The sequence below is a fragment of the Haliotis rubra genome, unplaced genomic scaffold (genome assembly GCF_003918875.1).
Source record: "Haliotis rubra isolate DU_JTF1 unplaced genomic scaffold, ASM391887v1 Scf186, whole genome shotgun sequence".
NCBI classification, from domain to species: Eukaryota; Metazoa; Mollusca; class Gastropoda; order Lepetellida; family Haliotidae; genus Haliotis; species Haliotis rubra.
Genome location: NW_025765847.1, coordinates 731,887 through 755,449, shown reverse-complemented (window position 1 = coordinate 755,449; position 23,563 = coordinate 731,887). Strand labels below are relative to the sequence as shown.

Sequence of the window (23,563 nt, the reverse complement as noted above, 5' to 3'; positions counted from 1 at the left end):
ATTTATTCAACTTGGAAATAACCGGATATTGCGTTTTCATCGAGGGTTGTTGTTCGTTGTTAGGGAAATAATATGACCTTACCCCGGAAGCGCCACTTATGCTCGTTTGAGCGTAAACAGTGGTAAGACGCGACGACATACGAGGAACGAGCAAGCAGGTATCTGTTAAACGGAGCTATCCTTACGGTGTCACGCTTTCTGATTCGGTTTAGTTTGAAGGTGAGCACTTTGTGTATTATGAATAATGATTTCTAAAATAATTAGCATAACAGACAAACTCTTGCAATTTGCACGGTGAAGCAAGGCGGTATTTTTCCAAACGACGTTCGACCTGCCTTGACGAGCATTGCGAAATACCGAAGTGTTTGTTTGCTTGATTTCAACATAAGCATTACACATACCCTACTATTTCCAGTGCCTGACTCTTGGGATTGTAAGGGGTGTTTGATCGGCTGGTGAAGCCAAATCCTAAGGCGTTTGTTAAGGGGTATACCTAACACTAAGGTAAAGGTGCTTGATCGGAAAGAGGGTTCCAAGTGTTGAGAGGTGGGTGTAACTTACCCGACTGTAATACAACTAAACCAAAGGAGGCATACGAGATTTGTGAATCGAAGACCAGGGTCGGCAATCTGAGCCTATTAAGACTATAGCAAGCCACGCCCAGTAATTTAAACTGCAAGCTTGCTGTACAGGCATTTGCACAATGCAAGTTGTCTAAGGAATTCTATTGAGAGCGAGGACCAGAATTGATTTTGGTAGGTGTAGTTTGCTCTGTGGTATAATGCTGTCTTGTTGGTGCCAACGCCACAGTCCTCACGTTTCTTTGCATGTTTTTTACATCTACTGATTATAACTCTTCCCTTTGTTGTATCAGGGAGACTCTATAATGTGCTGTAGATTATCCCTGGTTGTGTGTGTGTGCGTGCATGTATTTGGGGAGGAGTAGGTGTTGTCTGTGCTAGGGGGAACACCAATCTTCATTGGCTAGTAAAAAAATAAATACCCAACACAAATAGTGCAGGTCATGAACTGAAGCAACATCAGTTGCCGAGAGAGTAGTACATTTTGCAACATCTTGACCATGTTGACTCCAGAGAGCTTCAATGGATTTGGTCCAGCCCCACACCTAAACGCTTGGTACATCTATTGTCCTAAAGCAAGTTACTTTGCTCAAAGTTCCTCTTCTCACTCAGTGAACATGGTGAATGGGTACCCGGCAGGACGAGGAGGTGAGGTTAAATTGGGTTTAACATCGTGTCTTGAGAATATTTCGCTCATATGACGACGTGCATGCGTGTGTTGTGTATGTGTATGTGCGGCTGCTTGTACTAGCCCAGACTGAAGATGGTTTTATAGTGCTAGGCCACTGAGATACCATGCCGCAGTGAAGCATGAATACCCCACTCAGACACATACTGACTCCGAGCCGACCAGTCCTTCTTGTACCCAATAATGCCGAGCGCCAAGCAGGGACCAACAAGTACCATATTTTAACGTCTTTTGGTATGACTTGGTCAGGGATCGAACACACGATCTTCCGCTCTACTGGCGGACGCTCTACCCACTGCACCACGGAGGCGGTCAGGATGAGAAAGAAATAGAGCTGTGATTTTTTATGCATCTCACAGATAGTTTGGATTGTATACTCTGTGGAGAAGTGAGGAAGCTAACAGGTTGTACACTGCTCCCCTGTCCAGGGCGTACACTGCTCCCCTGTCCAGGGCGTACACTGCTCCCCTGTCCAGGGCGTACACTGCTCCCCTGACCAGGGCGTACACTGCTCCCCTGTCCAGGACGTACACTGCTCCCCTGTCCAGGGCGTACACTGCTCCCCTGTCCAGGGCGTACACTGCTCCCCTGTCCAGGGCGTACACTGCTCCCCTGTCCAGGGCGTACACTGCTCCCCTGTCCAGGACGTACACTGCTCCCCTGACCAGGGCGTACACTGCTCCCCTGACCAGGGCGTACACTGCTCCCCTGTCCAGGGCGTACACTGCTCCCCTGTCCTGGGCGTACACTGCTCCCCTGTCCAGGGCGTACACTGCTCCCCTGTCCAGGGCGTACACTGCTCCCCTGTCCAGGGCGTACACTGCTCCCCTGTCCAGGGCGTACACTGCCCCCCTTGTCCAGGGCGTACACTGCTCCCCTGTCCTGGACGTACACAGCTCCCCTTGTCCAGGGCGTACACTGCTCCCCTGTCCAGGGTGATGACTTACCTGTCACTGAGTGCAATATAATGCTTAATGAACAGAGATTTAATTATTGCTGTTATTGGACAAAACAGACACATGTCGAAACAACATCAACTAAAAGGAATTCAACACGATTGATGTTTTGGTGTGTCATGGTTTAGAGTTCAGACTCGTCATGACACGTCAAAAACAGGACATCAAACTCAATCCCAGGCGGTGAACTTGAGGAGCTCAGGAACGTTATAGTTAATCCGATTAACCTGATATGGGAACCTGAGGACAGATTATGTAAGGGTATGGGTTCTGTTTACATGATCACAGGTAATGAAGTGATAGATCCAAGAGATTGAGGTCAACCACTTGAAGAAAGAGGTCTAGATTTCTGAAGAATTTGGTTATATTAAAAAAGCAGTCGTATCCTTCCATCATGTTCAGAAATTAATTTGTTATTCGTGATCACTGGAATGAAATATTCATGAATATTTTACTGGTATTTTACTTACCCAATACTCGTATTCATTACCCAATATTCATATTCATTACCCAATACATATTCACTGTGATTCATTACCCAATATTCATATTCATTACCCAATACTCGTATTCATTACCCAGTACTTGTATTCATTACCCAATACTTGTATTCATTACCCAATACTCATATTCATTACTCAATACTCATATTCATTACCCAATACTTATATTCATTACCCAATAATTGTATTCATTACCCAATACTCGTATTCATATACATGACATATATTATATTTGTCTTATTGTGGATTGCAGCCTTTCTGCTCATCACATTTCAGCAAAACATTCAAACATAGATTGTTGTTTTCACTGTTGTTCTCATAACAGGTTTATTTAACAGGGTTTGGTTTAAAGAAATGAAATCTACTTGCACCTGGTGCAACCATGGTAATAGGTTGCACTTGCTGATCAATATATAGTGATATATAATGCTTGAGTTTTGGTATTGATAATTTAGAACATCATTATAAAAAAGTTATTCTGGATCTGATATAATAGTTTCATTCTAATTCATACAATCTGAAGACAGTAACAGTCATTTAGACTCTGTCCATGTAGTCATTGGTCCAAGTCAGTTCTCACCATTCTGTTTCCCATCTAAAGTCCTATGATCTTTGAACAGCAAATTATTAATAACATGAACTGGGTGCAAGTAGGTATAAATATGAGGTTGCATTTTAAAGTTTCAGGTTTGTGATGCTTATATCAAACCTTGCATAAACATGTATAGAGATTGCAATCATTGTTGAGCAAATATTGAACATTGAAATTGATACCATTCATGGCAAGTGTGGCACTTGAAATAGTTTAAAATCATAATTAATAATGTTACTTGAAGTAGTGCTTTGATGAATAGTTTATGGCAAACAGATCAGCTGGTGAGAGATTGTAAATGGTAAACCAAAAATGTGAAATATGAGATATATATGTTGTGGTACAAGAAGTGTTAATCAAATCAAAAGAGAATTTTTAAAAATCAAGAATTAAGCTCAAGCTGGTAAAATCGTGTTAGATACTGGTCATATCTGATTGTTAAGCTGATAATGAAGGAGATACAAGCTGTGTTGATGAGGGACATCCTGACAGATGGGCAGCGTGGCATGTTGATGGCCTGCACATGAGCCAGAGGCAGGACCTACAGACACATGGCGCCTGAGGGCCTGGGCACAAGAATGTGTACAGTCTCTGAAAATATTGTTCTGATAGAAATGTTTTAATTGTAAAGGAGCTCCAGTGTGAAAGGCCATTCAGAACCTGAAGAAAGTCTAGAGCTTGGTAGTAGTAAAGGTGGAAGGGAAGCAAATTGTTAGGGATTGTGTAACAGACTATGGGTTGGATAGGGGCATGGATGAAGGGGTACCGGTGAAGGACAGGTTTGGGGGGAAATCAATGTCCACAGAGAGCCTGTGAGGATGAACACCAGGAGGGACAAGATCTTCAACCTCCTCCTGAGAAGCAGTACCCGTGAGGATAAAGGAGATTGGTGTGTGGACAGACAGGGCCCCAGTGATTTCACTTCTCATGGAGACGAGTCTTCAATAGAGGACTAGATGCTAGTCACAGCTGCAGTAATTGTCTATGGAGAATGAGATGACCGGACAAGTGAAAAATCAACTTTGGTTGTCAACAGACAACCTTAAAAAATAGCGGAAATTTAATTTATGTTGAGAAAATATTCATAACAAGTTCTAAAATAGTTTTGTAAAAGTAAGAACATAGTTTGTATCACCAGTCTTACTGACAGCAGTGTTTTGTTTACGTCAGTCAGTATTCGGTCACACCTTCACCATTCCACCTTGTACAGAAAACTGTGTAATGACCACACTTGTGACAAACTGACAAATAAACTGTTCCTTTTGTCCTGGCCTATTGCTAGATGGGATTAGCCAAAATGCATATAAATACGTGGTACCAGTCAGTTTTTTGTAACCAAAGGCTTACTTTACTTCAAAGGGTCGTGGCAGGTAACATCGCATAAAATGGATGGCGTCCATTTGAATATGTCCAGAAATGAATGAATTCATCCATGGTAGAAACTGTTATAGAGGTACTTAAAACTTAAACTTATTCATCAAGGGTTTTTTCAAGACACCTAATTTGTGCATGCATAGCACAATAATTATCTCAAACAGACACACACAATAACAATGAATTATTATGGGATAGAGAACCTGCCATGGGTAACTGATACACCTCTATTTTTTGCTGATTTTTGTAGGTGTTAATTAGAAAATCTTTGATTCTTGGATTATGAGGTCATGTAAATAATCAATGCTTGTTAATGTTCTTAACCTTCTTGGCCTCTTAGTGAGACATAGTTGCCAAAAGTGAGTGAGTGAGTTTAGTTTTATGCCGTTTTGGCAATATTCCAGTAATATCATGGCGGGGGACACCACAAATGGGCTTCACACATTGCACCCATGTGGGGAGTTGAACCCAGGTCTTTGGCGTAACGAGCATTTGTTTTAACTGCTAGGCTACTGCACCGCCCCAAAATGGTTGCAAAAACAACAAACATGATGCATGTAGTCAGTTCGACATTATGTGCATAACTGAAATTTTATATAAAATCCTAGTTCTGCAGTGTAGGTTGAGCATGTTAAGTTGCGTTGATGTATTTCAAGCATGACCACAGGTGAATATGGCAAATCCATAATGCATGTTTCCTATTCTCTCATTGCTATTGATTTGTCAACATCGGGATAAGCTGTGGAAGCGTATTGATCTCTTTGAAATAGAGACACATATTTGCAGTTTGTCTTCATGAGTTGCAGTTCCACTTTTCACAGATCTGACAGGGACTGAGTAATCTGCCAGGTCAGGAAATGATTGTGTTCAGGCTCCGCACAGGTAGTCTGACCTACATGTCCAAGCTATACTAAGGTAATCTGCAAGGTCAGCACGTTCTGACATAGTAGCAGTGGCTCCCTTGAACATATGGTGTATTGTAGCTAGGCTAAGGTAATCTGCAAGGTCAGCACGTTCTGACATAGTAGCAGTGGCTCCCTTGAACATATGGTGTATTGTAGCTAGGCTAAGGTAATCTGCAAGGTCAGCACATTGTGACACAGTGGTAGGTGGTGCCCTTGAACAAGTAGAATATTGTAGCTAGGCTAAGGTAATCTGAAGACATTCTTGTGGTGCCCAAAGGCACCTATAATGTTTAAGACAACCGGGAATCTGCTAGGTCAGCACCTGTCTTGTTCTAGCGAAGTTAAGAATATTGTGCCAAATTGACGCAGTTTGAGATAGTGCCCCAGAAGAGCAAAATCTCTAGCTTCCAGTTTGGTTAAATATTAATGGCAAAGTGCTAGATGAGTACAAAGTTGGTGATGGTGCATCACTGTTTGTTGATGCTATGACCCCAGACTTCCAGGGTATTGAGACAAATAGAACAGATGTTCGGAGATTTCAAGACACAATTTCAGTGGACATGAGTACCTTGACATACATTTCCGATCCCTTGTTAAACATTCTCACTCGCTGGAAGCCCAATTCTCATTACAAGATTAATGCTGCTCATATATAAACAACGCTGCCATATAGCTGGAATATTGCTGAGTGTGGCGTAAAACTAAACTCACTCACTCACTCATATATAAACAAGGATAAGTGATTGAAGCACTGTGATAAATATGATAAGTAGTGGTGTAACGAATCATCGATAGTATGGATGTTTCCATCGTCAACTCAGCGATACGAGTGCATCGATACAAAACACATTTAGGCAATATATCAGGATATTTATATCTCGAGGGTCCATGATACATTGATGTATCGCCAGAGACGATATATCCCGATACAACTTAAATACTACATAAAGTTGTATGGAGTATTGCATTAGAAATAGGAAAGGAGTCTCTTTGAAATTCTTCTGAATTTTAAAAACAAATTGAACTTTAAAGGAATTTGTTTGTGTCTGTTATCTTTGTTACATGAACAAAGGAGTTGGTGTATAAGTCACAGAGTGTGAACATTTTACAAACTCTGTGAACTGAGAATAATTGTCTTCAAGTAATTGAAATATGCAGATATGTTTTAGTTGTTTGACAAATAACACTATTTATTATGAACGATGTCTTAGCGTTGTTAAGAAAGAGAAGATAAAATTTAGAAAGCAGACTTAAGTGATTCTGAATGCTGATATAAATTACATTGAGTTGTTTGTGAAAGCATTGGTGTAGAAAAACAACTTCCCTTTCAGATTTATATATATAATTAGATCAAGGATCAAGGTATACTGAATATGTTTGACTTTCTTAAGCATTAAATGCTGAAACTTTATTAGATGAACAGCTTTTTAAGTGTGTGTGAATGGAACACAAGTTCTGCTGTATATCAAATAAAGTTTCAGTCATTTTATCTATCATATCTGTTCTGTTATTAGAAATTGTAAAGTATCGGGATATGTATCGTATCGCCACCATTGTATCATGATGATAATCGTCTCGCAGGTTCCTTGCCAATACTTTCATGATGTATCGTCTCGCCTCATTAAACTTGTATCGGGATATATCGTCTCGCCATTTAGGCCACGATACACAGCTCTAATGACAAGAGGTGCACACTTGCCTATGATGTTTGTGAAGCGTCACACATAAATTGTCTATTGGGTAAACCCAGTAATAATTCATATGAGAAAAAGAACCATTAGATGGTGAGCACAATTGTGGATGTCTCCTTTTACCACAGATAAATTGTATCTCGAATATAACATGTGAAACAAAGACCCAAAGCTTTTCCCTCACCCTGAACAGTCCTTTAACATGTAGACTGTTGTGGTTTTAATATAGTTTATAAGCCAGCAGTTATGGTAGTCTTTCCTTCATCATATCCAGGTGTGTATATATATCATTAATTTATGCGAAACAATTATCATTTTCCATTACGTCAGCTTGGAACATTGTATAAAAACAATTATGTATGTGCAACCTGCTGCATGTAGAGCCGTGTGAGCATCGATCCGAACTGTGGTCACATACATGCAACACACTGTATGGCTTTGTTAGTCATTAATGATGATAGTAAAAATACATGGGAAACTTAATAACAGCGCATATTGACAGCCAATGTTCGACTGTATATCTACCACATGGTGAGCCAGGCCAGACTGGGGTTTGATACAGTGTTAATACGTGTGTAAGACAGAAGGCTAGGGGTAAGAGAAAACATTTAACATTCTGGTGGGGACAGCATTTGTTATCAGTGTCCCCTTGCCTATCCTGTGGGTGGGTGGGTGTTTATTTGCAGGTATTCTGAGAGAGTGAGTGAGTATAGTTTTACGCCACTATTAGCAATATTCCAGCAATGGCTATTTCTTATGTGTAGTGCACAATTGTTCCAGGGGATAAATTCTCCATGCCCACAGTGAGTTTTAATTTGTTTTACCCAACCCAAAGTCATTACAATGCTCACTTTATTGAAATGCTGTGTCAGCAAATCTGTACTCGAAGTACAAAGGTGAATTCTGCTGAGCAGATTGTCGTTATAAATACATTCTGTTATTACATTATGGAACAAGATGGAATATCCGGGCATCATGCTCACACCCATGCTATGTTTTTGGAATACTTCCGGCTGGTGTCACCACTTCATAATGGATAAATCAATACACCAAATAAATCAATCAGAGATCAATATCGTTAGCGTCCTTGGTCAGAACTATTAAATGCTGCCAAAATAGATGCTGATAATGCTGGTATAGTCTCAGAAAATATTTCCTGGAACAAAAAATGTTAGTACCGCTAAGTGAAAGTTCCCAGGGCTTGTACTGTAAATTGAATCACGCTGTTAAATGAGTGGTCTCCTACTGGCTATCGTGGGCTATTCACAAGTTAATTACAAGATCTATTATCATGATTGCACCGTCAAGTTGCCCTTTTCATCATACAAAGGGCTCTAATTTGTCTGTGTTAGGCTGGCTGTATAAGGCCAGGGTTATTCTGCTAACTGGTGCTAGCGATCGGGGGCAGTGTACCCAAGTGCTGTACAAGTGCAGGAATCGGAAGCTTCTGTGTAAGGTGATTGAGAATGTGAGTGTACAGCTGTTGGTTTCCTGCTTTACATCAGAATCTTGTTACTATTTCCCTGATTTGGTTTACAATTCTCAACTGTATGATTCCCTATTATTGCACTATTATTGTATGTCAAATATTGGGCCCCATTCCAATGTATACAACAGGTGACCCTGTACTTAGCTAGTCACTTAGTCGTTATGGTCCGAGTGCATGTCTGCAGTTGTAATTAGTGACCAGTGGTAGGACAGTAGGACATGGTGTGACTGGGTCTGTGCTACATCACCTGGTGCCCATGTCTGCAGTTGTAATTAGTGACCAGTGGTAGGACAGTAGGACATGGTGTGACTGGGTCTGTGCTACATCACCTGGTGGCCTTGTCTGCAGTTGTAATTAGTGACCAGTGGTAGGACAGTAGGACATGGTGTGACTGGGTCTGTGCTACATCACCTGGTGGCCTTGTCTGCAGTTGTAATTAGTGACCAGTGGTAGGACAGTAGGACATGGTGTGACTGGGTCTGTGCTACATCACCTGGTGGCCTTGGTGTGGTGTCTGCTGGGTCCAGTGGTAGGACAGTAGGACCTGGGTCTGTGCCATCACCTGGTGGCCTTGTCTGCAGTTGTAATTAGTGACCAGTGGTAGGACAGTAGGACATGGTGTGACTGGGTCTGTGCTACATCACCTGGTGGCCTTGTCTGCAGTTGTAATTAGTGACCAGTGGTGTAGGACTGGTGTGACTGGGTCTGTGCTACATCACCTGGTGGCCTTGTCTACAGTTGTAATTAGTGACCAGTGGTAGGACAGTAGGACATGGTGTGACTGGGTCTGTGCTACATCACCTGGTGGCCTTGTCTGCAGTTGTAATTAGTGACCAGTGGTAGGACAGTAGGACATGGTGTGACTGGGTCTGTGCTACATCACCTGGTGGCCTTGTCTGCAGTTGTACTTAGTGACCAGTGGTAGGACAGTAGGACATGGTGTGACTGGGTCTGTGCTACATCACCTGGTGCCCATGTCTACAGTTGTAATTAGTGACCAGTGGTAGGACAGTAGGACATGGTGTGACTGGGTCTGTGCTACATCACCTGGTGGCCATGTCTGGGTGTGGCACAAGAGTTGTATTTAGTGACCAGCGGCTCTGTGAAGTGACCATGTTTAGCATAATTATCAACTGCATGATTGGCTTACATCCAAACTTTCGTTTTAATAGACAAAGTTGAATCCAGTTTGATGAGACAAGTGTTGGCCTGAACATACTCTCCCTTTCCAGAATTAGTTAAACAAACAGAACTTGTAGAGGAGCAGCTAACATGCCTACAGATGCATCACAAGTTGTTGTGAAGCAAACAGTCTGTCCTGCCATGTGTTAACTCTACACCACTGTACTGTGTGTAGTGGAGACCAGCAGGGTGTGGGCACAGCTTACATCTACAGGTTAACGAGGACGTGATGATGGGCACGAGGAACACTCTTGGCTGTTGTCGCTGTCATCTGCAGCAGGACTAACAAAGGTCGCCTATGAAGGTGAAACTTATCTCCTCCAGATCATTTCACTTCCTTCTCTGTGTCAAGTTTCAGCAGCTACTTACGTCAGCAGTTCAACATGCATTATGGGTGTTGAATCACTAAGCTAGGGAAATCTGTCAGTTGAATGACAAGATAAATATATCTTTCAGTGGCATTTAGAAGTTGTACATAGATGTCCAAGATATTTTTATGGATTAAACTTCTTTTTTATGAAATATGAAATATAACATAAATAAACAAGTTTAGTGAAGAAATAGTGAACGGTTTTAGAGTTCACCTCCGGAAAAGAGCACAACCACCAATTTCAGGCTAAGTCAAATTTGTTGCCATGGTGCCATGGAAATGCCAAAAATATTTTATTCAGAATTCCAAAACTACCAAAAGGCACCAGTACACCACCTGATCTATCTATGTGCCAAGTTTGGTGAAGAAATAGTTAACGGTTTTAGAGTTCTGCTCCGGAAAAGTGCACTACCACCAATTTCAGGCTATGTCGAACTTTTGCCATGGAAACGCCAAAAATGTTTTATTCAGAATTCCAAAACTACCAAAAGGCACCAGTACACCACCAGATCTATCTATGTGCCAAGTTTGGTGAAGAAATATTGAACAGTTTTAGAGTTCTGCTCTCGAAAAGACAAATGTGCACGGACGGATTGATCGGACGGCGACGCGATATGAGACGAGTCCATTTTAATACCCAAAAGCAGCGTTGCGGGGGATAAAAAGAAGTTTAATCCATAAAAATATCTTGGACAAGATAAATATACATATTATTATTATAGGATATTTATATAGCGCACATATCCACGCAACTAGTACATGTTCGAGGCGCGCTGGTATTTTTTCCCTCGATCATTGGATGTCAATCTCAACGGCACATCTTATTATCAATCTCAACTCCCTGGGGATCCTACAACTCTTGCAGCCACTAGGCGCACCGAGTTATTGTGGCTTTCCCATCCTAACGAGGTACCCATTCACAGCTGGGTGGACTGGGACGCATAGTCACAGTACTTTGTCCAAGTTTACTGCACGTTGCTGTACCCGCAACTAGGTGTTTGCACGTATTCATGTGGCCACCGTCTGGTCATATACCAATGGATTCATGGGTTCTTTTAAGTGCGCAGGGTTGTGTACTGTACACTAGGGGTTGTGACAACACTGAAAGAGTCTGCACACAAAGTTGACTCCAAGGTTTTTACACCCGGTCACAGGAGGGCTCGATCCTGACACCTCAAGCTTGCTGGATCACTAGCCTGGTGACTTAGACATATGGAAATTAACTAAGCAACACCTCATTCATAAACCTATTATTCTGTGAATTAAGAAAACAGAGAATTTTTCTGAATGATTTATTAACATTTTGCGTCTTGCTATATAGCACGATAGTATTTATTGATATTCAATACATGTGAAATGTCATACCCCAAACATTGTTGAAATCAAGTTTTCACTGATAACATGCCACACTCTCTCCTTTTAATTTGGATTGAATATTCAGTATAATAATAATCATGGCATGTCATAATTATTATATTTACATAGCACATATCCAGGCAACTAGTGCATGCTCAAGGTGCTGGTATAGCACTACAAGAGGCTACAAGATGGCCAATTATTGGCATGAAAATACATGAATGTCCCTCAGACAAATTGGACATCAAGTTAAGCGCAATCCTTCCATTATGTCAAGACTCTTGAACAAACACAGGGCTACTCATGATGTTAAGACAACAATAAGAAAGAATACAGCATTGTTGAAACTTGTGAGGCTATGTTCATTGGACTCAAGCACATTGTTAAGGCAACAAGAGGAACTTCCTGCAGTACCGTCAGGAATCGGCAGGATACAGGGCCAGAGGACCCGTCAGGCATATAAAACTGTCTCCAGCTCACAAAGCAACGCGTTCAACGTGTTCACTGGAACATTGCATCATGGTGGAGGGTTCACTTTTCCGATGAGTGTCATTTCTTATTGTATATGTGGATCGTACACGTGTCTGGACACAAAGGAACGCGGCTATGGTTGACCACCCAGGGGACGGATCCCAATGGGGGGAGGGTCAGTCATGTAGAGGATCCATTTCCTTAGGTTGCAGGATGGACCTCATTACCACTCTTGGTAACCTTAATGGGCCTTGGCATCAATGGAAGATCCTTGAGAGTCACCAGCCACAAGACCCATCTTTATGGATGACAATGCCTGGCCTCATAGAGCATGTGGTGTCACCTAGTTGTAACAACAGAGAGACGTACCTGTCCAGACTCAGTAAATTGACTGCTGCTTTGTATGAGGTATAGAATAGGATTCATCAGAATCAAAATTCGAAGATTGATCCAAGGAATGAGGAGGCGTCTTGAATCAGTTGTTCATGTGCAACTGGTGCAACTGTGCAACCTGGTACAGAATTGATTGCATACAGGCATGGATTTACCTGGTCCAGAGTTGATCACATACAGGTATGGATTTACCTGGTCCAGAATTGATTATATACAGGTATGGATGTACCTCATACCTGGTCCAGAGTTGATTGCATACAGGCGTGGATTTACCTCATACATGGTCCAGAGTTGGTCACATACAGATATGGATTTACCTGGTCCTTCCAAGAAACACTCAGTCATGCATTAGGCCCAAGGACATCACGTTACCACCAAAAATGAAGTATGCCGTATGTCGTGGACATGGACAGTTATATTGAATATATTTGTAATTTGATTATATAATGATTCAAATGGACAGAATGTCGGACAACTTTCAATAACTGTTTACTCTTTGCTGAGATCAATGCCATCTAAATTAATCTTCTTCACACTCCCTGAACTACATCATTCTCCCTTCCGCCAAACTCTCAATGTGCAGCCTTGTATGAGTGAGTGAGTGAGTTTAGTTTTACACAGCTTTTAGCAATATTCCAGCAATGTCATAGCAGGGGACACCAGAATGGGCTTCACACATTGTACCAATGTAGGGAATTGAACCAGGGTCTTCAGCGTGACAAGCGAACTCTTTAACCACAAGGCTATCCCACCAACCCCAAGCCTTGAATGGTGGGATAGCCTTGTGGTTAAAGCATTGGCTCGCCATTCCGAAGACCCGGGTTCGAATCCCCACATGGGTACAATGTGTGAAGCCCATTTCTGGTGTCCCCCGCCGTGATGTTGCTGGAATATTGCTAAAAGCGGCGTAAAACCAAACTCAGTCAGTCAGTCAGCCAAGCCTTGAATGAAGCATGTCTAGATTTTCCAGAGGTTCAGTGTGATTTTTAATTGATATTGGCCCCTTTTCATGTTGCCCCAGTGCAGATACTCTGTCTCTAAATCCCCTACCTCAGCATTTGCCTACTGACCATGTAGTACGTTTCAAGTTCGACTTGTTATCCCACGCTGCCACTGCTCTAGCGTTAGGGGTTCCATCAGCACCAGTTATTGATCCAAGGAATCATTTTTCAACATTAGTCTATCATTTGCCATTTCTATCCTTTTTGTAAGCATCAGGCAATCTTTAATTAGTGCTGAAGGCTCGGTACGATAATCAATACTGAAGGCAAGATGTGAAACAACGTGTACTGTGTCGTAGAGCAGCTGGGTAATGTGGCTAGCTGTCTGCCTTGAGGATGACTGTTATCATGAAAAATCTGACTGAAGAACCAGTTTTAACTGATTCCATGGTGAGGAATATGTGGCTGAGTTAGTGTAGAGTGTACCGTGGTGCAGCCGTTGATACACCAGGGGAACACTGCTGAACTTGACGGGGAGATATCATCAGTAATTTCCACACCATTCTTTCCTTCACATTGGATGGACATGACCATGTCCGCTAGGATTTTCTTGAATGTATTGTGAGACTAAATACTTAAGCCATCTGATTAAAATCAAACACAATTTCTTCGTTATGAGCAAATGATGAGTTCATGCAAAGACAATGCCTCCATATCTTGGTTCTTCTGCAGTGGGATTTATGTTTCATTTTGATCTCTTTTTCAGATAGCGTGACTGGAGTGTGACGTGACCCATTTTGTGAGTTGGACGTGACTGGGTGTGACAGCGGAGGTTGATTTCTGGCAGAAAGATGGGAGAGGGCGGCACCAACTGTATTTTTCTGTTGATTGGGGCTGGTGTAGGCATTGTCGTCCTTCTGGTCGTCATCTTGGTGCCGATGAGTTTCTCCGATCTGGAGTACTATGAAGTGAGTTCACATTTGTTGTACAGTTGTCAAGTATATTATGCCACTAAACTGCAGGGGCCTGTGCTGTAACCTGATTGCTTATGGATCCAGTTGAGAAGTTTTGTTGCATAAAAATCATAATTTCTTTATATGCTGAGTTGTGTTCCTCATCCAACCAGATCAACTTACCTGATTTCTCAATGTCTTATATGGTTATTAAAGTATTTTCTTTTTTGCAAAAACCCAAATGTAGCATCCTGTTGGTCAAAATAGTTAATCGTTCATTATAAATTTAGTTTTATCTTGATGTAATTAAGATGTAAAAATGGTTTATTTTCATATTTGTGGGTGTAATTGTATGGACTCTCGAACCATTCCGCTACCATAGTGTTGTTTTATTTGGAGTTTGGGGTGGTAGGGTAGCCAAGTGATCAAGATGTCAGCCTGTCAAGCCAAAGACCTGGGTTCAATGTGTGAAGCCCATATCTGGTGTCTTCCACCGTCATATGGATGGAATAGTGCTAAAAGCGGCTTAAAACCATACTCACTCACTTTATTTTGATTTTTAAACATGTGAGGTATTAATGGTACAGCTTTATGCCATAATTGTAGAAGTGCACGATACTGTTGATTCAACGATATATGATTTGTAGACATACAAGTTATTAATGGTACAACAGAATACCATGATTTGTAGAGGTGCACGATAATAATGCCACACAGTACACTGCGATATGTAGAGGTGTTCGGTACTGATGGAACAGGGGTGTACCATGATATGTAGAGGTGTTCGGTACTGATGGAACAGGGGTGTACCATGATATGTAGAGGTGTTCGGTACTGATGGAACAGGGGTGTACCATGATATGTGGAGGTGTTCGGTACTGATGGAACAGGGGTGTACCATGATATGTAGAGGTGTTCAGTACTGATGGAACAGGGGTGTACCATGATATGTGGAGGTGTTCAGTACTGATGGAACAGGGGTGTACCATGATATGTGGAGGTGTTCGGTACTGATGGAACAGGGGTGTACCATGATATGTGGAGGTGTTCGGTACTGATGGAACAGGGGTGTACCATGATATGTAGAGGTGTTCAGTACTGATGGAACAGGGGTGTACCATGATATGTGGAGGTGCGCGTTATTAATGCTTCACTAATATAACATGATATGTTGAGGTTTGCATGAATAATGCTACACCAATGTACCACGATATATAGAGGTGTGGGATATTAATGCTACACCGATATACCACGATATGTAAATATCTGGGCCTAGATTTACGAAGCTCTGTTAGCGCTAAGATAGTCGTAAGTGCCATACATTAACATTAAATTACGACTATCTCAGCCCTAAGAGAGCTTCGAAAATCAAGGCCCTGGTATTTTCACAGCCATATGATTGTGATTGCAGATTGCCTTTAAAAGAAGGAAGAGTACTGGAGCGGTTGACACATCACGGGTATACTCAGGTGGAAAGTACTTCATAGGACCAGACTTTGAGTTCAAGAAATACACAGCGTCAGCTCACTATGTCTTCCTGAATGATGTTGCTGTCTTCACGTCGGACAAACTGGAGGTGAGATCCTGCCCAACAGACCATATTCATTGTACTTTGTGGGGACAATATTCGGTTTAGACGATTTCACATTCACAATTGGGACACAATTGTGCCCCAGTCATGTAAAGCGTGGCATTTGTCAATGCCATGTTGCTCACCAGAAACCAAGCATTATCTCCGAAAGCCAAATTGTTGTGCTTAGTCTTTCACATGGGTTACTTACTGTAAATCATGAAATTAATGCGAGTGCGAGGGTCTAGTCTAAAATGCGTCACGAAATTAATGCGAGCTCAGGAATCTGTGTTGATGATAAAATGTGACACCCTGAATCTTTGATGTTGTTCATTTTCTTTTCACACTTGTTATTTACCAAATAACCTGAATTGAGCTGGTTAAGCAATGAATGGAAATGAGCTGACTATGTTTTGATTACGCTGCCATGTTTGATGCTTGCTTGCTACTACTTGTCTTATGACAACATTTATAAACGTAATCCGACTTGAAAGACACAAGTCATCTACCAAGATACAACAAACAAGTGGTTGGAGAATGTCTGGTCTGGCTGATGTGCTTGAGTGGCTTTAAACAATGACCAGTGATTGTAACCAGTGATAATTACATGTGGCTTGAGATGCCTGTAATGAGGAAGTGACCTGTACTGGTGTCATGTGTAGTGTCAACACTTCCACTATTGTTGCATAATTTGCCGATGAAAAAGTTCAATGGATATCAATTAGTGTCATGGAAATTAGTCCTCATTTGTCGATTAATTTTATGGGAGATGTCTAAATTGTTATTATATACTTTATTGTTATGATGAATGCTAACCTGAAGACGATGAAGACGACAAGAGATTTACGTTTTCTGTCTTCTATTAAGTTCTCAAAGTAGACATGGTCAGACTGAAATGCGTCATTATAATAATGCGAGAAGAGTACAGACGCATTTTTCGCATGAATAAAATGCTCGCATTAATTTCATGATTTACAGTAAGTAATACATTTGGATGAGTGAAGACCATCATGCAAACATTTACAAGGTACTGAATAACGTGTCATTCCTAATGTGGCTTGTGTTGGTACATTGGCACAGGGAGCTTCTCAACATGTGGAGAGCTGTGGTATCAGTGGTGTGGGGAGATTGTGGTATAGAGAGCTTCTGAACCAGTGGTGTGGAGAGCTGTGGTATCAGTGGTGTGGGGAGATTGTGGTGTAGAGAGCTTCTGAACCTGTGGTGTGGAGAGCTGTGGTATCAGTGGTGTGGGGAGATTGTGGTGTAGAGAGCTTCTGAACCGGTAGTGTGGAGAGCTGTGGTGTGGGGAGATTGTGGTGTAGGGAGCTCCTGAACCTGTGGTGTGGAGAGCTGTGTATCAGTGGTGTGGGGAGATTGTGGTGTAGAGAGCTTCTGAACCTGTGGTGTGGAGAGCTGTGGTATCAGTGGTGTGGGAGATTGTGTGTATGAGAGCTTCTGAACCTGTGGTGTGGAGAGCTGTGGTATCAGTGGTGTGGGGAGATTGTGGTGTGGTAGAGAGCTTCTGAACCGGTGGTGTGGAGAGAGCTCTGTGGTATCAGTGGTGTAGAGAGAGATTGTGGTGTGTGGAGAGAGCTTCTGAACCTGAGTGGTGTGGAGAGCTGTGGTATCAGTGGTGTGGAGATTGTGGTGTGGAGAGCTTCTGAACCTGTGGTGTGGAGAGCTGTGGTATGGAGTGAGGGGGAGATGTGGTGTAGAGAGCTTCTGTGGTGTGGTGGTGTAGAGCTGTGGTATCAGTGGTGTGGAGATTGATGTAGAGAGCTAGAGCTTCTGAACCGGTGTGTGGAGAGCTGTGGTATCAGTGGTGTAGAGATTGTGGTGTAGAGAGCTCCTGAACCGGGTGGTGTGGAGAGCTGTGGTGTGGTGTAGAGATTGTGGTGTTGAGAGCTGTGGTATCAGTGGTGTAGGGAGATTGTGGTTTAGAGAGCTTCTGAACCGGTGGTGTGGAGAGCTGTGGTATCAGTGGTGTAATGAGATTGTGGTGTAGAGGGCTCCTGAACCGGTAGTGTGGAGAGCTGTGGTGTAGGGAGATTGTGGTTTAGAGAGCTTCTGAACCTGTGGTGTGGAGAGCTGTGGTGTGGGGAGATTGTGGTGTAGAGGGCTTCTGAACCGGTGGTGATGAGAGCTGTGGTGTTGAGAGATTGTGGTGTAGAGAGCTTCTGAACCGGTGGTGTGGAGAGCTGTGGTATCAGTGGTGTGGGGAGATTGTGGTGTAGAGAGCTTCTGAACCTGTGGTGTGGAGAGCTGTGGTATCAGAGGTGTGGGGAGATTGTGGTGTAGAGAGCTTCTGAACCTGTGGTGTGGAGAGCTGTGGTATCAGAGGTGTGGGGAGATTGTGGTGTAGAGAGCTTCTGAACCTGTGGTGTGGAGAGCTGTGGTATCAGAGGTGTGGGGAGATTGTGGTGTAGAGAGCTTCTAAACCTGTTGTGTGGAGAGCTGTGGTGTGGGGAGATTGTGGTGTAGAGAGCTCCTGAACCGGTGGTGTGGAGAGCTGTTGTATCAGTGGCATGGGAGCTGCTGTATATGTAGTGTAGAGAGTTTTTCTATCTGTGTTGTGGAGGGCTGCTGTATCAATGGTGTCCGTAGGTTCTGTAGCTGTGGTGTATGGAGCTTCTGTAGCTGTGGTGTATGGAGCTTGTGGACCTATTGTGTTGGGTACTTGTGGACATCACTGTTCTGTGTGTTGATAGTGTATGGGATGGTGTTGTTGTTGCAGGTGCTTTTAGACGTGTCATTCCAGTACTTCCTGCGTCCCGAAGACCTGAAGCAGCTCCACAGCCAGTACGACATCTCCTACGAAGCTGTCATGCGCACCAGTGCTGTGGATGCTCTCAAGGTGAGGAGGCTGGTACCTAGGACACTCAAGAGTGAGGAAGGAGAGTATCACAATACAGAGTACAGAGTGGTGTCCCTTGGTCAAGCCAGGAACCTACTATCTTGGATTTCTAATCCAAATTCTACCCATTTTTGGTTTAAGTTTGTCAGCAGCATAACTGTACTTGTGGCTATGACCACAGCTAAACAACTAAGCTGAGCTGCACATCCATCCCTCATGAGCTGACATGTCGAGAATTAACTGGAATACTTTTCAAATTTCATTCTCTCGACGTGAGGACATTATTACATTGAAGTAAATGCAGTTAAGGTTTTATGATGAGTTTTGGAATATCAACAACATGAAAAGCCTGAAAAGTTTGAAAAGCCTAACAAATATTGACAATGAACGTATGCTGCTGATATGAACTGGCCAGGTTGGCCTTGGATGCTGCCCTGAAGGTGATGGACCTTCTGGTATGACATGCTGTCATGACAATGTAGATTCTCCATTAGTTCCATGATGTTGTAAATTTCTTCACAGTTATCTATGTAGACCTGAGATTTAAAACATGTTCCCTAGTAACCATAGTAACATACTATCCTGAAAGAACCTGAGACAGTAATTCCTACCTTCAGGGAGAGGCACCAACTTTCACAACCCGACAGTATGTATCGGACCGTGCAGCTTTGGAGGCGGCCATGTTTAAAGGTGTGAGAGAGAGGCTGGGAGGCAAATGCTGTGCTAAGAACTGTAAAAGTTTCAAGTTTGGTAAGTGTACCGTCATTTAGTAACTCTATAAAGAGCTCCATTTTGTGGTTGTCGGTTAGAACAGAGGCTTCTGTTGATTCTAACAGAATTAACTCAGGGTGTTAAACCCCGGCTGATGAAAGCCTCAAGATTCATGTTTTTACAATTCTGTCTTTCCATTGATGATGGTAAGAATGATCAAAGCTGTCCAATTTCCCAACTCTGTGTGTGTAGTCTGTGTGGTGGCCATGTTTGCCAAGTGTTCCGTTGTTTACTGCAGCGTGTCCACCAGGATGCAAAGAAGTGAGGCTGTGCACAACGGCAGACAAGGGGCTGTTTGTTGATGTCAAGTACTTCCAGTTGGGGCAGGTGCAGATACCCAGTGATGTGAAGGACCGATTCCTCCGTGCTCTCACTCTCCAGGAAGATGCTCTCCGTGAACAGCTGCTGCAGGATGCCCAGATTGTCCGAAAACAGACGGATGTGGAGGTTAGTAATCGTGGGATGCCCAGATTGTCTGTAAACAGACGGATGTGGAGGTTAGTAATCATTGGAGTATAAATTGGACATGGTCGTTTGCGGCCATATATGTGAGCAGACGGATGTAGAGGTTAGTAATCATGGGATGCCCAGATTGTCCGAAAACAGACGGATATGGAGGTTAGTAATCATTGGAGTATAAATTGGACATGGTCGATTTGCGGCCATATATGTGAGCAGACGGATGTAGAGGTTAGTAATCATGGGATGCCCAGATTGTCCGAAAACAGACGGATATGGAGGTTAGTGATCGTGGGATGCCCAGATTGTCTGTAAACAGACGGATGTGGAGGTTAGTAATCATTGGAGATTAAATTGGACATGGTCATTTGCGGCCATATATGTGAACAGTAGGATGTAGAGGTTAGTAATCTTGGGATGCCCAGATTGTCTGTAAACAGACGGATGTAGAGGTTAGTAATCTTGGGATTCCCAGATTGTCTGTAAACAGACGGATGTAGAGGTTAGTAATCTTGGGATGCCCAGATTGTCTGTAAACAGACGGATGTAGAGGTTAGTAATCTTGGGATGCCCAGATTGTCTGTAAACAGACGGATGTAGAGGTTAGTAATCTTGGGATGCCCAGATTGTCTGTAAACAGACGGATGTAGAGGTTAGTAATCTTGGGATGCCCAGATTGTCCATAAACAGACGGATGTAGAGGTTAGTAATCATGGGATGCCCAGATTGTCCATAAACAGACGGATGTAGAGTTTCCAGGCAACATTTTGGTAGAGATGCTTGTACCTGTCTCATGTACATAAACATTACAGCTGAAGACATTGAAATCATAGGTCAACTGTCGCCAGTAACTTGCGTGTCAACTGAATGGATGGGTTGGTCCGACTTTGTGTCTCATTGTACCCTGATGGATCTTTACACACAATATACTGGATAAACTGGTGCAGACCTGATTATTTTTCACATGTCCCATAGCTGGAATAATGCTTGGAATAAGCACACACACAAACCAAACACATTCACACTGTCACAAACCACACACACACTGAGAAACACACACCAAAACCACCCAATCACAAGCACTGAATTGGGAAACACAACATACATAAACTAGGACAAAATCTAGCACGGTCATTTGCAGTGGAAAGTGCTTGATTAGTGCACATGCTGTTTACACCATGCTGTAATAAGTGTAATGTGTAATGTCTGTCACATAGGTTCGCCAGATCAAGAATGACGGCAAGGAAATCAGCGCCAATGCAACAGCGCAGTCAACAACTATTGCCACGCTGGCTAGTGCCAACTACACGCTTGCAGTGGAGAGTGCCAGGAGTCAAGGACTGAAGAAGCTGTACACTAAGCTCGGCATCAACGAGCAGAAGTTCAAAAACAGCTTCGACTATCTCCGCACACTGCGTGGAATGGACCATGTGCACTTCACAGTGGACTTCCAGCAAAGGATTGTTGGAAATATGGGAAGCACTTGAATATGAGTTTACCATCAGCGAAAGAATTGTTCTAATGATGTAAAGTTTCTGATGATCAGCACCCTCTCAGGGCGTGGACTGGAGGATAAAGGTAGATTATTTATACCCCGCTGAAGGATGGTTTGTATTGTATAATCTATCTTTTTCATCCACCATCTCACACTAACATTCCGGCTGTATTCAGGGTAATGTGACTCAACTAATGAAGTCTGTCTGGTTCCACAGGCTGGTAACTTACACAACATTCTGTGGACCTTGCAGATATCTCTTTGGTTCCAGGGGTGGTGTAATTTACCAAATACATGTCTGCATGGTGAAACATGAATCTGGTTAAGGAATGTTGGTGGAGATACCTGTTTGTCAGCAAATAAATCTCAAATGTATCGTATATTGTTTATTAACAGCTCTCCAACATTTTTTCTTATGGTAATTTGACTGAGTTGACCTATTCACCTAATCCAGCCAGGAACACACAGAGGGGTTCTTGAAGGTCTTTCATATCTCTGTGTACAATTACCCGGAATGATTTGCAACATAAAGTTAGGTCTATTTTAAGAATGTGCCAAAAAAGAAATTCTTCTGAAAAACAAGAATCTGAAACTTTCTGGAAGCCATCTTTGAGTGGGTTAGATGGCTGACTTGTGTGCTGGCTATTAGGTGTCGGATACTGAGTGTGGGTTGGAATCCCGGATGGGACAAAAATCCTAGAATCTGTACTTCACTGGGAAAGTGTTATCCCAAATATAACCTATGTTACATATAACATGTAATATATAAGTCATATAGTCTGCTGGTGAGCCAGTCAACAAGGATCTGCGTTATGGAAGCAAACGTTTTTCCTTATCCTGACTCATGCTCTTTTGCTTGTCTTCTTCTTCTTGCGAACATAGTGGAACACTTGTATCTCCTTATTTGAAGCTCCCTTCAAAATAAAATCACTAGTGGTACTCACCACGAGTTGCTCCCCTTTGTCTCCCTGGCGGAAAAGGTGTAAGCCACCCTCTGGCCATGTGCTTCACTCTCTCCTTCTTAAGCCCAGTGAGCAGGATGTGAGGCGCCTTGTGTCTCCTTACACACATATCCTTTGATAATCTCTTAGTTTTTACCTCTCATAGGTTACTATAGAGGTATAGCTAGTATCCTTTACTATTTGTATTGATTAATTATCATTATTTCTACTGTTTATTCCGTGTATTTAAGTGATTGTTCAGCTAGCTTTACGTTCATGAAAATCTATGCGATTTGTAGATTACGTTTTCTGCCTCCGATCCACATGTAATATGCCCTAGTTGTTCTCGCCGTGTCGCGTTTAATTCCGTTGCAGTTACTGCATTAATTTATCTCATTCTGCATTTAATAAATATCATCTTTGCGTCTTAAGGCGTGCTGCAGATAGATCAAGCAAAACAAAGGGCAAAACATGGCAGAGAGTCAGATATTCCTTCCAGTCAGCTGCTAGCGATCGACCCTCTCCGTCTGGTGTTCTGCTAGAGACCCCTGCGGCAGAGGAGCGTGGGGCGCATGATCCGTTACCTCGAAGAAGCGACCGGCCTCCCCAGACATCCGTCATTGCAGACTAAGTCTAAGAGGGCCTCATCGATGCGTCTCAGCAGATTGAGGACACCCAGGGCAGCGCCAGACTTCCAAAGGGAAATCTCGAAGACAGCAAGAACTTTCTCAGCGAGATCGTTCCAGCAGCAGAGTTGGGCCTCTACGATGATCAGCCGATAATCATCCCGACTTCACGGCAGAAGAAGCGACGGTGTCAGCGACTGTGACTTCTGCAGAGATCTCCATGCAGCCTGATGCCTCTACACCGGCGTCAGGCGTCATTGATGTGAACCCCATCGCCAGAAAAGGCGCCCGGCGACTTCGTCTGAATCATCCCAGAAGACATGATGCGGCAGATTATGAACATCATGGAGGACCACTACAAACTGCGCCAAGCGAAGTCGAACAACCGAAGGCTCCAAGCGT

General features: G+C 42.9%; 1 protein-coding gene across 4 annotated transcripts; it reads left to right on the top strand.

Annotated features, from left to right (window-relative positions):
• The first annotated feature begins 107 nt into the window (after positions 1 to 107).
• Positions 108 to 21,885, top strand: LOC124273948. Of its 4 annotated transcripts, none has more exons than XM_046709296.1 (8): positions 108 to 219; positions 416 to 487; positions 14,259 to 14,460; positions 15,857 to 16,021; positions 18,750 to 18,869; positions 19,487 to 19,619; positions 19,879 to 20,087; positions 21,317 to 21,885. In XM_046709296.1, the coding sequence occupies exons 3-8, from the start codon at positions 14,344 to 14,346 to the stop codon at positions 21,584 to 21,586; spliced, it is 1,014 nt and encodes a 337-aa protein (XP_046565252.1). In that variant the 5' UTR covers positions 108 to 219; positions 416 to 487; positions 14,259 to 14,343; the 3' UTR covers positions 21,587 to 21,885. The 4 variants fall into 4 exon arrangements, with proteins under 4 accessions (XP_046565252.1, XP_046565251.1, XP_046565249.1 ...); XM_046709295.1 differs by having other exon boundaries at positions 416 to 504; XM_046709293.1 differs by lacking the exon at positions 416 to 487.
• Positions 21,886 to 23,563: the final 1,678 nt, after the last annotated feature.